This window comes from Saimiri boliviensis, chromosome 19 (assembly GCF_048565385.1).
Source record: "Saimiri boliviensis isolate mSaiBol1 chromosome 19, mSaiBol1.pri, whole genome shotgun sequence".
Lineage (NCBI taxonomy): Eukaryota > Metazoa > Chordata > Mammalia > Primates > Cebidae > Saimiri > Saimiri boliviensis.
In genome coordinates, this window is record NC_133467.1 from 20,148,838 (window position 1) to 20,163,560 (window position 14,723).

At 43.1% G+C, this 14,723-nt stretch overlaps 1 protein-coding gene, 1 long non-coding RNA gene and 10 other non-coding genes across 24 annotated transcripts in view; 11 read left to right on the top strand and 1 right to left on the bottom strand.

The window, feature by feature from the left end:
* Positions 1-9,900, bottom strand: part of ZBTB37 (zinc finger and BTB domain containing 37) — a 36,329-nt gene extending 26,429 nt beyond the window's left edge. Inside the window, exons 1-4 of one of the 4 annotated variants that reach the window (XM_074390122.1) lie at positions 9,789-9,897; positions 9,084-9,264; positions 7,042-7,990; positions 4,347-4,446 (exon numbers count right to left, since the gene is read on the bottom strand). In XM_074390122.1, coding sequence (XP_074246223.1) covers positions 4,347-4,446; positions 7,042-7,964 — 1,023 coding nt within the window. In that variant the 5' untranslated portion in view covers positions 7,965-7,990; positions 9,084-9,264; positions 9,789-9,897. Of the gene's footprint in view, positions 1-4,346; positions 4,447-7,037; positions 7,991-9,083; positions 9,438-9,788 lie in introns of those variants that run through there. The other 3 variants (XM_074390124.1, XM_074390123.1, XM_074390125.1) reach the window with 3 other exon arrangements.
* Positions 9,901-10,124: 224 nt separating this feature from the next.
* Positions 10,125-14,562, top strand: LOC101053079 (uncharacterized). 10 transcript variants are annotated; one of them, XR_012515113.1, is made up of 12 exons: positions 10,137-10,228; positions 11,092-11,144; positions 11,335-11,370; positions 11,559-11,598; positions 11,952-11,981; positions 12,235-12,330; positions 12,607-12,641; positions 12,879-12,904; positions 13,091-13,156; positions 13,698-13,727; positions 13,914-13,976; positions 14,156-14,562. It is a non-coding gene; the product is annotated as an uncharacterized LOC101053079 (long non-coding RNA). The 10 variants fall into 10 exon arrangements; XR_005576753.2 differs by having other exon boundaries at positions 12,292-12,330; XR_012515117.1 differs by having other exon boundaries at positions 10,128-10,228; positions 11,559-12,330; positions 14,156-14,203; positions 14,387-14,562.
* On the top strand, positions 10,434-10,513 carry LOC120360246 (small nucleolar RNA SNORD74). The gene has a single exon (XR_005576819.1). It is a non-coding gene; the product is annotated as a small nucleolar RNA SNORD74 (small nucleolar RNA).
* Positions 11,197-11,256, top strand: LOC120360261 (small nucleolar RNA SNORD75). Its single transcript, XR_005576833.1, has one exon. It is a non-coding gene; the product is annotated as a small nucleolar RNA SNORD75 (small nucleolar RNA).
* Positions 11,415-11,494, top strand: LOC120360241 (small nucleolar RNA SNORD24). The gene has a single exon (XR_005576814.1). It is a non-coding gene; the product is annotated as a small nucleolar RNA SNORD24 (small nucleolar RNA).
* Positions 11,785-11,852, top strand: LOC120360259 (small nucleolar RNA SNORD77). The gene has a single exon (XR_005576831.1). It is a non-coding gene; the product is annotated as a small nucleolar RNA SNORD77 (small nucleolar RNA).
* Positions 12,159-12,219, top strand: LOC120360247 (small nucleolar RNA SNORD44). The gene has a single exon (XR_005576820.1). It is a non-coding gene; the product is annotated as a small nucleolar RNA SNORD44 (small nucleolar RNA).
* Positions 12,465-12,529, top strand: LOC120360260 (small nucleolar RNA SNORD78). Its single transcript, XR_005576832.1, has one exon. It is a non-coding gene; the product is annotated as a small nucleolar RNA SNORD78 (small nucleolar RNA).
* On the top strand, positions 12,943-13,025 carry LOC120360243 (small nucleolar RNA SNORD79). The gene has a single exon (XR_005576816.1). It is a non-coding gene; the product is annotated as a small nucleolar RNA SNORD79 (small nucleolar RNA).
* LOC120360248 (small nucleolar RNA snR60/Z15/Z230/Z193/J17) lies at positions 13,495-13,576 on the top strand. The gene has a single exon (XR_005576821.1). It is a non-coding gene; the product is annotated as a small nucleolar RNA snR60/Z15/Z230/Z193/J17 (small nucleolar RNA).
* On the top strand, positions 14,015-14,091 carry LOC120360245 (small nucleolar RNA SNORD47). Its single transcript, XR_005576818.1, has one exon. It is a non-coding gene; the product is annotated as a small nucleolar RNA SNORD47 (small nucleolar RNA).
* On the top strand, positions 14,238-14,314 carry LOC120360242 (small nucleolar RNA SNORD81). The gene has a single exon (XR_005576815.1). It is a non-coding gene; the product is annotated as a small nucleolar RNA SNORD81 (small nucleolar RNA).
* Positions 14,563-14,723: the final 161 nt, after the last annotated feature.

Sequence of the window (14,723 nt, forward strand, 5' to 3'; positions counted from 1 at the left end):
CGTCTGTCTCATTACTAAATTTACAGTTATGTACCACATAACAACATTTTGGTCAATGATGGACCCCATATGTAACAGTGCTTTTGTTAAGATTATAATACAATATTTTAACTCTATCGTTTCTATGTTTAGATACACAAAGATTTACTATGGCTTTATAACTGCCTACAGTATTCAGTAGAGTAGTGTGCTATATAGGTTTGTAGCCTAGGAGCAAGAGGATATATCATATAACCTAGGTGTCTAGTAAGTTATATCATCTAGATTTGTGTAAGTATACTCTATGTTTGCACAATGACAAAATGGCCTAGCAATGCATTTCAATGCATTTCTCAGAATATACTGTCTTAATTAATGACGTATGTCTGTATCTGCTTAACTGCCCCCTCTGCATTGTTATCATATCATATTTGAGAGACGAGGAAAAAAAGTGCCCTAATAATGTGAGTGAAATTACTTTTCCTACAAGCTCCTAATATTTTCTCTAACATCTTATCAAAACTAAAAAACATAGTTTGTAACAACGTCTTACTGCTATTACTATACGAGGCACGCAATAAATATTCAGTGGTTTAGGCTGGGCACAGTGGCTCATGCCTGTAATCCCAGCACTTTGGGAGGCCAAGGCAGTGGTGGATCACCTGAGGTCAGGCGTTCAAGACCAGCCTGACCAATATGGTGAAACCCCCGTCTCTACTAAAAATCCAAAAATAAGCAGGGCATGGTGGTTTGTGCCTGTAGTCCCAGCTACTCCGGAGGCTGAGACAGGAGAACTGCTTGAACCCGGGAGGTGGAGGATGCAGTGAGCCAAGATCACACCACTGCACTCCAGAATGGGTGACAAAGCGAGACTCTGTCTCAAAAAATAAAAAAAAAAATAAAAAATTCAGTGGTCTATATAAAAATTAGATGAGATACTATCAGTGTAATGCAGAGGCTAAAAACAACAGCTATGTAATCTTAATCCACAAGTGTTTTTCTTTTTTTTTTTTTTTAGACAAAGTTTCGCTCTTGTTGCCTAGGCTGGAGTGCAGTGGCACCATCTTGGCTCACTGCAACCTCCACCTCCTGGGTTCAAGCAATTCTCCTGCCTCAGCCTCCCCAGTAGCTGGGATTACAAGGATGCCCCACCACACCTGGCTAATTTTGTATTTTCAGTACAGACAGGGTTTCTCCATGTTGGTCAGGCTGGTCTTGAACTCCCAACCTCAGGTGATCCGCCCACCTCAGCCTCCCAAAGTGCTGGGATTACAGGCATGAGTCACTGCACGCAGCCTAAGTTTTTATATTTTAAAGACAAAAATGTTTACAATTTATTGTGTTCTACTTGGTGAGTTCACTACCTTTAAAAAAAAAATCGCCGGGCGCGGTGGCTCAAGCCTGTAATCCCAGCACTTTGGGAGGCCAAGGTGGGTGGATCACGAGGTCGAGAGATCGAGACCATCCTGGTCAACATGGTGAAACCCCGTCTCTACTAAAAATACAAAAAAAAAAATTAGCTGGGCGTGGTGGCGCGTGCCTGTAATCCCAGCTACTCAGGAGGCTGAGGCAGGAGAATTGCCTGAACCCAGGAGGCGGAGGTTGCGGTGAGCCGAGATCGCGCCATTGCACTCCAGCCTGGGTAACAAGAGCGAAACTCCGTCTCAAAAAAAAAAAAAAAAAAAAAATCATTCACTCAGACCTGTAAGAAAAAAAAATATATATATCAACTACTCATACTAGTTGCTAAAGAGAGTTACAAAGTAAACAAAAAAAAAAACAACACATCATTTCTATCCTTTCTAGAATGTGTTGGTCTAACAAAATATTCAGGAAGAAAATAAATGACAAGATACAGTACATGAAATAGCAAACACACAGAAAAATATGTAAGCAGCTGGGCACGGTGGCTCACGTCTGTAATCCCAACAAAATGGGAGTCAGACAGGAAGATTGCTTGAGTCCAGGAGTTTGCGACCAGCCTGAGCAAACTGGTGAAAGGCCATTTCCACTTAAAAAAAAAAAAAATTAGCCGGGCATGGTAGTTCGCACCTGTAGTTCCAGCTACTCAGGAGGCTGAGGTGGGAGAATCACCTGAACCTAGGAGGCTGTGGCTTAAAGAGAGTTGAGATTGCACCAGTGCAATGCAGCCTGGTCAACCAGAGTGAGACCCTGTCTCAGAAAAAAAAAAAAAAAAGGCGTAAGCAATTTGTTTATAAATATATCATGCAGGCCAGGCGTGGTGGCTCACACCTGTAATCCTAGCACTTTGGGAGGCTGAGGTGTGTGGGTGGATCACCTGAAGTCAGGAGTTCAATACCAGTCTGGCCAACATGGTGAAAATCCGTCTCTAGTAAAAGTACAAAAATTAGCCAGGTGTGGTGGTGGGTGCCTGTAATCCCAGCTACTCAGGAGGCTGAGACAGGAGAATTGCTTGAACCCAGGAGGCATAGGCTGCAGCGAGTTGAGACTGTGCCACTGCACTCCAGCCTGGGCGACAGAGCGAGGCTCTGCCTCAAAGAAAAAAAAAAAAGTCTACATATATGTATATATAAATAAAATGCTATAAGTTGATAACTTGGTAACTGTGTTTTGTGTGTATTCTCTATATATAGTATATATTCACACACACACATACGTATAAAATCAGACTTTCCATGCCAGGTTCTAAATTACCTGTAAATTACCTGCATGTAGTTTTCAGGGGTTATTTTTTATTACTCTTAGGTCTACAGAGTGGTTATTATAATCAGAAAAGAGTTCCACAATCTTGTTATTTTTTTCTACTTCCCAAATTCTGCTGACACCAATAGTGTATTTTCCTGCACACTCACAAGCAAGAATAAAAACAGTAATCAAATATAGTTTTTCACTTTGCATTTTTTACATAACATGTCAGGCTGTCTACTAGCAACAAAAGTTCTATTTCTTTCTTTGTTATCCTTATGCTATGAATTTATATTTCTTTTTTTTTTTTTGAGACGGAGTTTCGCTCTTGGTACCCAGGCTGGAGTGCAATGGCACGATCTCGGCTCACCGCAACCTCCGCCTCCTGGGTTCAAGCAATTCTCCTGCCTCAGCCTCCTGAGTAGCTGGGATTATAGGCACGTGCCACCATGCCCAGCTAATTTGTTGTATTTTTTGTAGAGACGGGGTTTCACCATGTTGACCAGGATGGTCTTGATATCTTGACCTTCTGATCCACCCGCCTCGGCCTCCCAAAGTGCTGGGATTACAGGCTTGAGCCACCACGCCCGGCCACGAATTTATATTTCTTGCTTTACTGCACTGACTAGGACTACAAATAAAAAGCTGGGTAGAAGTGGTCATAGCAGACATTCTGTCCATTCCCAATTACACAAGGGAAGCTTTCAATAATTTATCATTAAGATGTTTTCTAGGGACAGCAGGTGATGGGGAGTTGGGGAGATATAACATGGGGGCAAATGCCAGATACAGGTGATGGGGAGGAAGGCAGCAAACCACACTGCCATGTATGTACCTATGCAACAATCTTGCATGTTCTTCACATGTACCCCAAAACCTAAATTGCAATAAAATATATTTTTAAAAAAAGATGTTTTCTATAATTTTTTTAGATAGACACTTTCAATCAGATTAAGAAAGTTCCCTTGTATTTCTAGTTTGCTAAGAGTTTTAGTCAACTGCTCTTTTCTGTATCTATCAAAGTTGCCAAATGTAATTTCTCACTTTTTCCCTATTAAGGAAGATTACATTGATTAATTTAAAAATGTTCCTGTAATCCCAGCACTTTGGGAGGCCGAGGTGGGTGGATCACAAGGTCAAGGGATCGAGACCATCCTGGTCAACATGGTGAAACCCCGTCTCTACTAAAAATACAAAAAATTAGCTGGGCATGGTGGCGTGTGCCTGTAATCCCAGCTACTCAGGAGGCTGAGGCAGGAGAATTGCCTGAACCCAGGAGGCGGAGGTTGCGGTGAGCCGAGATCGCGCCATTGCACTCCAGCCTGGGTAACAAGAGCGAAAACTCCGTCTCAAAAAAAAAAAAAAAAAAAAATGTTAAACCAGCTTTATATTTCTATATTAAATTGCAATTTATTACATTGTATTATACTTTCTGTATATCATCAGTGTTAATTTGTTAATGTTCTTTTGAAGATATTTGCATCTATGCTTGGGAGAAATATCAGTCTGCAATTTTCTTTTCTGGTGTCTCTGCATAATTTTAATATTAAAATTCTGCTACCCGCAGGAAAAAAATACAGTATTTCTTTAACAGGGCCACTGTTACCTCTTCTATATCTTTCCTCTTTCATTATTTTCTATTCATACACAGTAGCAATTCCTCAAACCACCACAGCAGTTCTAAATCCCCAACTCCATACCTGGGAGCTGGGTTGCTTAGGCTCATCCATTCTCCCAGGAGACTCACTTCTGGCTCTGTGTCTCTCTGTCAAGGGAACAACACTGCCGGAGGGGCTAAATCTGTTGGAAGAGGAACATAAAGGGGACTAATAGAATAGCAGTGTCAAAGAACTTGAAAAATGGTCATGTCGACCCTCTTTATTCTATGGCTAAGGAAAGGAGAACAAACCAAGCAACAGAAAACTGAGAAACAGTTTCATGGAATTAATACATAATCTGATTTGAAATAATAGGTTAGCCCTAGTAAATTTAATAAACACAAAATGTCGTTAACAGTAACATAACAGACCATATGAGCTAGTGAAGCCAAAGCTAAATATAAGCTTCCTTCCTTTCATAAATACTGGGAGACCACAAAAGAATACATTAAAACTGGGCCTATAATTTTGTTTCTTCTATTTAATTATCAGGTTTTTGACTGTTTCTTCCCCCAGGTCCCAGGATAACCTGTTATTTGTTTTAGACTGTTGATATAGATCATGAAGATTAAAAAATCTTTGCATTGAAGTTGCTATTACTTCTTCTTTCTTTGGGAGGGGGTGGGGGGTAGACAGAGTCTTGCTCTGTTGCCCAGGCTGGAGTGCAGTGGTGCAATCTGGGCTCAGCGCAACCTCTGACTCCTGGGTTCAAGTGATTCTTGTGCCTCAGCCTCCTGAGTAGCTACGACTACAGCTACTATGCCCTGCTAATTTATTTGTATTTTTAGTAGAGATGGGATTTTACCATGTTGTCCAGGTTAGTCTTAAACTCCTGAGCTCAGGGAGTTACCCAACTTGGCCTCCCAAAGCATCAGGTTTAAAGGCGTGAGCCACCATGCCTGGTCTCATATTTTCCTTTTTTTGAGATTGAGTTGGCCAGGCAAGGTGGCTCAGTAATTCCAGCACATTGGGAGGACAAGGCGGGCAGATCATGAGGTTAGGAGTTTGAGACCAGCCTGATCAACATGCTGAAACCCTGTCTCAACTAAAAATACAAAAATCAGCCAGGTGTGGTGGTGCACACCTGTAATGCCAGTTTCTTGGGAGGCTGAGGCAGAATTGCTTGAACCCGGGAGGTGGAGGTTGTGGTAAGCCGAGATTGCGCCACTGCACTCCATCCTGGGCGACAGAGAGAGATAGATAGGGTCTTGCTCTGTTCCCTAGGCTGGAGTACAGTGGCATGATCTCGGCTCACTGCAACCTCTGCCTCCAGGGTTCAAGCAAGTCTCTTGCCTCAGCCACCCGAGTAGCTGAGATTACAGGTACATGCCACCATGCTCGGCTAATTTTTGTATTTTTAGTAGAGACAGGGTTTCACCATGTTGGCCAGGGTGGTCTCAAATCCTGGCCCCAAGTGACCCACCCATCTCAGCCTCCCAAAGTGCTGGGATCACAGTCGTGAGTGACTATGCTGGCAGTGATATTACTTCTGAATTTTTTTTTTAACTTTTTTATTTCCATAAGTTACGGGGGTAGTGTTTGGTTACATAAGTTCTTTGGTGATTTGTGAGATTTTGGTGCACCCCTCACTGAGAACTTCTGATACAGTTCTAACATAGGAGGACAAGAAGTTCTATGCTCAAGAATATTTTAATAAGGACACAGGAAGACAATACTCAAATCAAGAACACCTGAAGCCAGGCGCCGTGGCAGGAGAATCTCTTGAATCCAGGAGGCAGAGGCCGCAGTGAGCCGAGATCATATCACTGCACTCCAGCCTGGGCGACAGTGAGACTTCGTCTCAAAAAACAATAAAATAAAAAGATCACCTGAAGTGGATGCAGTATACACTATCTGAATCTCTGTGACACATTTGTCGCTCAAGACCAAACCAAAGTAATAGTTCTTTAGTTTTCTTTGCTCATATGGTCAATTTAAATTTATCTTTAGGAGGGGAAAAGAACAAATATTACCAATCTAAAGTAGTAATATTTCTTTCAATTGGGACTTTTTCTCAATTGACTAAGAATAAAACTCATGGTATTTCCACCAAAAAGAAATGTTCTAATAAATACAATGTAATAAAAGAGAAAAGTAACGCATAGGGCATAGTAACACTGGTGAAAAAAAGGGAGATTCTAAGGCCCGTGGTAGCAGCAGTCATCCATCAATGAAAACAGGGAAGATACCACCTCATGACAAGGGAAAAAAGAAATAAAAAATATCCAAAAAGCTTTTCTTCCGAATTAATATTTCACTAATTTGAAAAGAACAATTACTGCTGGTACCTTTCTTCCTCTAATTTGGTAGGTGGGGGCAAAGAAAAATAAGCAATGCTACAAAGCAAAGTGAGACTTCCCAAGGCCACCTAGTGGTGTGATAACACACCAAGGAAGGGCAATACTGCCAGGTTCCCAGCTGATGATCAGCTCCCTGCCTGGAATCCTGAGGAAGCCCCTGGCAATTACTGATCCTAGTGTGGCTGCAGATGCTATTCTGATTCATGGAGTGCCTAACTTTACCACAGTTCTCACAGCACTGTGAATATTTCAAGACTAGGAGCTTGAAAAAAAATAAGAATGCAAGTCTTTTGACGCACCTCCAGTTTCCCCAATGTCAACTTATTTTAACCAAGAAAATCGGGTAAGGAAGATGCTCTCTGTACTACAGAGGACCCACTTTAGTGATGTCTACACAGCAGCCATTACATGGGAAAACGAAACCAAACCAAACCTACCTGTCAACTTCACTGCTTGTTGGCCGAGCCACCTTGGCTCCTGAAGACCCTAAAGTGTAATTTTCCTGTCCTACAGAACCATGGCCTGTGGTATCAATCACCATGGCCGTGACCTCCTCTGCACTACTCCCATCTTCTCCAGAAGGCTGATTCTCAGGCCCAAGCCACTCCTCCAGATTTTCAGTTTTGATGTGTACTGCTCCAAGAACTCTAACTTCATCATCACTCCGACCCCCACGGTCTGCTACTCCTGTCTCCACATACCACTGTCCTGCTCGGTTGATCCGAAGAATGGGCTCCCGGCTCTCTACATCAGAACTTGGTTCAATGATCTGAGGGCTGGTGGACTCCTCAGGAGGACTTAGCTCTCTGATATCCAAGACAGCACTAACCTGACCTCGCCGGTTTCCCTTTGGGGTATTATGTCGTGGGCTAAGGGAGCGGCTGAGATTTGGGGTAACCCTGTGAGACTCTGGAGGTCTCTCTTGATGTTTTGTCCTTGTTTGACTTAATTCTGCTTCGACCTCAGCCACATTAATTTTGAAATGAATGCCCTCCAGGATCTGTGTACATTTGTCTATAATATGCTGCATTTGCAGAAAACTGGCAGCTGTTAGGTAGCTGATGATATCTGCCAGTTGCAGGCATATCCGCCCTGTGTAACAGAAAGAAAGGAGCTGTTCAAAAACAGTAGGGTTCTTGATGACTGAAATGGAGACAGTACTCATCTCATTCAAAGACATGTGATCCCGGAAATAGGGGGAGCTGGCAGCCAGTACCACTTTGTGAGCCCGAAAAGCTTGTCCTTGCACATTGACCACAATATCACAGAGACGGCCCTGCATGCGCAACTGGTTTAGATGGCTCAGGACAGAGTTGCTGAAGTCAGGAATCTCCAATTGTATGTTCCCACCTTTCTCCATGGTCGTGCCTGAGGGTGCATTCAACCCTGCCAAAAAAAGAAACCATATTCTAATTAATAATTATAATTTTACTCCCCGGATGTTTCCCATTTCAAAAGTATTTAAACATAGTATTTGGTAAAATTTCAAAATCTCTAGGTAAAAAGAAATACCTTCCTTATGTTTAGATGTGGAAACAGAATTACCAACAGGTTTACTGTAAGTTTCACAGAAGGATCCAGTTAAAACTAAAAAATGGTCTTCAGACTCCTAAAAATTCATCTTATGACCATACTTTCCTTACTAATAAGATATATAACTTCAAAATAGAAAGTTCAACAGAAAGTAGGGGAAAGGACTTTTAAATGTTGACTATAAGGTACTTGCAGACTGAACATAAAGTCTCATAATAACTTTACAACTTTTCTCTGTAGGAGGAAAGCTTTCTGAATAAATGCAGTTCTACATGGATGGCTTGATATCCCTCTTAGTATTTTACTACATGCTGCAAGAATTACGTTTATTATTTTATATAGGGACTAATATTCCACATAAATGTAGGCTAGTAATTCTAAGCTTAAGCATCAGAGCTCCCACAAAAAGACTTTGGTTTTAGGGCTGTGAGGCAAACTCTAGGTTAGGGTAAATTCCACAGCTGTGCCAGGATTCAGCTTAGATGCAGAGAATGTGAAAGTTCAGTTGTCAGAATTAGGGAAGGTGGGTAAATCTGCCAAATTCGAAGTCGGCAATTTCAAGGTGGTGATAATACTTCCTTCGATCCTGAAATTTAGTTCTCCAGATCCAATGGAAAAAAAACAGCATTTACCAAGTATGGCCAACATTTTTCCATTACAGTATTTTAAAAAATAGCTGAAACATTAAACCAGAAGCTGTATACAAAATAGTTGAAAGTACAATTTCAGCTACTGAAAGCACAGTTTGTATAAATCCCAACAGGAAGACACTTACTTGAGCCCAATGTACATCCACTATCTATACATTTATATTACAGTTACACCACACCTGAAACTTCAGGAACTTACTCTGTCAAGCTCACAGTCCTGCCCTGAATTAACAACAAACTTATCACAAAGGGAAGTGTATACACTGTTTTCAAGAATCAACTTTAGCCAATCTGACCTTTTTCCAAAGCGTTATTGTTTGTTTTGAAACTTTTAATCCAATAAGAGCCTCTGTCGATGCCATCATGAATTCAGGTGTGTTTATTTTGGAGCCTACACCAGCGCCTTTTTTGTTTGCTCTTTCCGGCAATTCCCCAGTGAGGAAGCCCCTGGAGTAAAGTCTTTCGCTACCGTCGGCACTGGAGGGGTGAGAGAGGGAGAATCGGGAACGGCATGGGGTTGGCTACTCCAGCACTTGAGCAGCTTTCCTCTGCGTTAGGAAGCATGGGGAGAGGGTAACTGGATGAAGGGCAAAACGTCACTGAGGAACTTTGGAGAAGAGGGGGACAAGGCGTCGGGCCGGCGAGCCAGCGCTCAGGTGAGAACTAGGAAGGGGGCGGCGCCCGGGGACCCGCTCCAGGCGGCGGCGGGCGGGGAGCCGTCGGGAGGTGGGTGTGCGTATCTGGGTGTGTCCGGCTGCGGTGGGGAGGGGGCAGCCCATCCCGGGGTCCTGAGGGAGGGGCCCCGCGAGGGGGCGGGTCCGGCAGCTCAGCCCGGCCCGGGGCTAAGGAGGTGGAAGGTCGCCCGGTGCCTGGAGGCGGGGTGAAGGAAAGTAGTGAGCGCCCCAGGAGTGCGCTGCGGCGGAGAGCGGACGACGTGACCCCGGCGCAGGGCAGTGGGACTAGGGTGTGGGGCCCGAGTCCAGTCAAGGAGCAGCACCTACCTCCGGGGGTGGAAATGGGCCGGAATGGGCCGGAACACCGTCCCGGAAGTGAATCCCCCCACCCCCTCCCACGGAGCGGGCGACGTGCCGGAAGGAAATCACTCAGCCTTACACCGCCCCTCTTCCCCCACCCCCAGAGCTTTCCTTGCCTCGCGCCCCCTCCCCTCTCTGCTCTTCCTCCTAAATCGGGAGGAGGGCGGGAGCCCGGTGTCTTGGTCATGTCTCCGCCCACAATGGCGAGGAAGGGCGGGGAAAAGGGGCGGGCTCAGGGGGCGGGAAGAAGGTGGTGCTGGAGGAGGGGAAGATTGAGGGCGGCTAGGGGGAGGAGCCGAAGCAGTCGCTGCCGGGAGCGTGCGTCATGACGTTACGAAAGAAAACGCTAATATACGGGAGCCCAGGCGCCGTTTCGTCCTTTCGAGGTATGAGGCCGCTCTCGTAAGGTGGGTTTTGTCTTTATGAATGTTGAAGGTTTTCGGGCCCTCCAGCCCTTGCCAGTTAAGGTCACCCTAAACTGACTTCTTAAGCCACTCGCGCGCCTTTGCAGGGCCCGCAAGCCGAGGATGGTCGGGGATTGCACATTTGGTAGGCGCGACCTAAGCAGCGACTATATTGTTCCGGTAGAATTGCGGAGAAGCCTCGGCTCCTGTGCCCTGCCTCTGATGAAGCCTGTGTTGGTAGGGACATCTGAGAGTGATGATGAATGCCAACCGCTCTGATGGTGGCACATGCCGAGTCAGCGGAGTCACCTATTGTTAGGGCCGTGGTCCGAACCTCCGGCCGCCCGCTCTCAGGAAAGGCTGGCGCTGGTGGTAGTCCGCAGTGCCACCAATATTTACATTAGCAGTCCTTTTTTCTTTTTTTGAGACCGAGCCTTGCTCCTTAACCCAGGCTGGAAAGCAGTGGCGCGATCTCGGTTCACTGCAACCTTCGCCTCCCGGGTGCAAGCAATTATGCTGCTTCAGCCTCCCAAGTTACTGGGACTATAGGCATGCGCCTCAAGCTAATTTCTGTATTTTTGGTAGAGACGGAGATTCACCATGGGGGCCAGACTGGTCTTGAACTCCTGACCTCAAGTCAATCAGACTTGTTCTCCCAGAGTGCTGGGATTACAGGCGTGAGCCACCGCGCCTTGCCCGCAATCAGTGGTTCTTAACTGCGAGTGCAATGCTCCTTTGTAACGTTAAATGTATCCTTTGCCTGTCACTAGATAATGAATGGTATGTTACCGCCACTGTTAGTTTAAAACACGACATAAAGAACCGTGGAACAATGAATTAAAAATTTGTACCCGATCTCTCTTTAGGTATGGAGCTAGGTGCAGATGCAATGTGGCTCTCGATAGCGCCTTATGGATAGGTAAGAATCGGAGAAAATATGGTGGGAAAAATGAAATCTAAAAGACGGTCTTAGCCCGTGATGCTTTAAGAGTAGTGGACAGAAGGGATTTCTGAAAATCTATTCTGAGGCTTTAATGTTACCAGCATTAATGTTTAATGTGACTGTAATGAGGTTCATTTTCACTGTTCTGCATCTTTTTGTTTCCTAGTTGTGTCCCAAAGGAAGGATGAGAATATCTGCTGAAGTAAGTTGAAAATTCCCTGTCAAAAAAATTGAAGTCACTGGATGTGCCACAATGATGACAGTTTATTTGCTACTCTTGACTGCTAGGATGACGAGAGTCTTAACCACCAATCTTAACTGAGGCACCCAAAATGGTGATTTGGGTAACAGAGAGCACACCTAAGTTCACATCAAGCCGTTTCTTTCCAGGTCCTAAAGAGCAAGCCTAACGCAAGCTGTTGGTACACAGGTGAGAAACGTTTATACTTCTCACACTTTAAGGGATTAGAAAATAGCCAAAGCAATGATGCTTACATACATTAGTGTTTCTCTTCTCCCCTTTTCTTTATTTTATTAATATTCCTCCTCTTTTCAAATGTGAGTTTCTGCTCTCATTTTTATACTAAATTTAATACTGAAGAAAATGAAAAAACAGGTACTATGATGGTTGCATAGTTCAGCAGATTGCATCATGAAGAGATGTACCATCTGTCTGATGTATCTGTGGTTGGCTGTGGTTTGTTGTGAATAGTGTAAGCAGTGTACCACCAATCTAGCATTAAAATATTTACTGATAATTTTGTGTTAAAATTTATCTCGTAGGCATTACACAGAAACCTGGAAGTTGAAATGGTAAGTGAAATTATATCCAAGTAAACAGGTAACTGGGCAAACTGCCTACAGCACAAATGGCATTCTAGAGTTAAATTCTTAATGTGCATTATGCACTCTTCCCATGAGTGCTGAATGCATGAAATAAATAGTAGATTCTCGTCCTGTTACGATTAGTAAGAAAGATGGTAAATACAGCCTGGATGATGATAAGCAAATACTGACTGAACATGAAGGTCTTAATTAGCTCTAACTGACTAAAGGCATTTGTTAGTTTTGGCAGGGGGAGAAAACTCATCTGGCTATTCTAAGACCACTCTTAATTTCTTAGGTGGAATCCAACTTGCCTGGACCAGCTTTATGGGTTCTGGTAAGTAGATGGACTTAATGAGAATGCTTCTACTGATATGCTTACTGCTGAGCTACTGGCTTACAGCTTGGCTGATGAATATTGACTGGAATGGCGTTTATGTATTTAACTTGAGCATGTTTGGAACGGGGTTTGTGTAATGATGTTGATCAAATGTCTGACCTGAATTGAGCATGTAGACAAAGTTAACACTGAAGAACCCTGTGACAGACAACTTTGAAAAGAAGAGTTTAATGATGTTTAGCATTTTAATGGAAGTTTTCATTTGTATTGCAGCTGGTAACGTTTTTATCCATGGATGGCTTGCTTGGGTAAGGACATGAAGACAGTTCCTTTCATGTTTGTGGCTTGCTTCTGAAATGTGATCTTACTAATTGATGACTGTGTTACGGATTTGTCTTGTTACAAAATTTTGTAAAGTAGGTAGTATGAAAGTCCTGTATTAAAGCAGTTATTTAAAAGTATTGGATTTTTGAAAGTAAATACTTGAATAATACTTTGAGAAGTAAGTGATATTCATTGTAAGAAATGGTGTGAAACTTTTTCAGGTGCAGATGTCGGAGACCTCTTAAAGGTATATTTTTAATTGATGTTAACATTTATTGAGTGAGATACTGTTAGTGATGATTTTAAAATTAAAACAGATGGGAATCTCTCTGAAAGAAAATGGAGATTAACCTTAAACTGAAACAGTAGCTGGGAAATCTTTTAAAAATCTACCTATTACTTCCTATTGGTAAAGGAGATTAAATTTCTGCAGGTATGGAGAGTCGGTTTGACTACACTGTGAGGAGCAATTTGTGGAGCAAGTTCTCAAGAAGCAAAGGTATAGCAGTCTCAAGCATGTTTTTTTTGTTTTCTTTTTTGAGACAGTCTTGCTCTGTTGCCCAGAATGGAGTGCAGTGGTATGATCGCAGCTCACTGTAGCCTCCGCTTCCTGGGTTCAAGTGATTCTGCTGCCTCAGCCTCCCAAGTAGGTGGGACTACAGGTGCACACCACCACACCTGGCTGATTTTCGTATTTTTAGTAGAGATGGGTTTTCACCATGTTGTCGAGGCTGGTCTTGAACTTCTGACTTCAAGTGATCCACCCTCCTCGACTTCCCAAAATGCTGGGATTACAGGTGTGAGCCACCGTGCCCTGCCTCAAGTATGGTTGAAAAGCCGATACAATGATGATAACATAGTTCAGCAGACTAACACTGATGAGCAGTATTAAGTCTTTCGCTCCTATCTGATGTATCTGGCTGTAACACTACAGTTTATACCTTGAAAAGGGAAATATAGCCATTCTATAACTTTTCTTGATTTGGATTACTCTTAATTGTATGTAAGTTGTCTTACTGTGTATTGTCCCTTAATTTCAGGACTCGGAATTCATGCTTGAAGAAATGCAGGTTAGTTGAAGCTATTTTAAGGTGGCAAAGGATGTTTTGGTGGTGTATATGCCTTAATTTGTAGATGGGAGTGATTAGCTGTTTAAAAGTTAAAATATCACTGAAAAGGAAGTTGAGTAAAATGTGACTGAGAAGGAAATTGAGTAGGGCAAATTTTAAATGGAATTTTCTTTCATCTTCTATCAGGCAGATCTGTTTTAAATGGAGTTTTTCATCTCGTAACAGGCAGACCTGCTAACTTAAAACTAGGTGAGTCAGTTTCTGGTACATGTGATAATTTTCAGTGTAACCAATGATGTAATGATTCTGCCAAATGAAATATCATGATATCACTGTAAAACCGTTCCATTTTGATTCTGAGGTTACTGTAGTAACAAGAATCACACATTCGTTTTTTGCCATGATTAACATGTTGTCTTTGTTTTCAGAGTTTTTAATGACCACAGCAAGCAAGCATGCAGTTTGGCCCTTGAAAGGTGAGGATTGGAAATATTGGGACTATTGTAATTGCAGAATACATGATGATTTCACTCCAACTTGAACTCTCTCACTGATTACTTGATGACAATAAAATATCTGATATTCTGCATTCCCCATGTAGCATTTTAATTGAAGTCTGGAAATGTGGCTAAAAGTTGTCTTTTTATTTACTAAGACAGGGTCTTTCCTCACCCAGGCTGTAGTGCGGTGGCCCTTTGAGGATCACCACAGCCTCAAACTCCTGGGCTCAAATGATCCTCGGCCTCCCAGTGGACTTTGTAGACAGCCTGATATGGAGTCTCAAGAAGATTAAAAAATGTCTCCAATTTCAATAAATGGCTGCAATCCATTTGGAGTATGGAGTGATTACTTCCGAAAGGACAGTGCTTCTCATCCGTTAATCTTTTTTTTTTTTTTGAGACGGAGTTTAGCTCTTGTTACCCAGGCTGGAGTGCAATGGCGCAATCTCGGCTCACGGCAACCTCCACCTCCTGGGTTCAGGCAATTCTTTTGCCT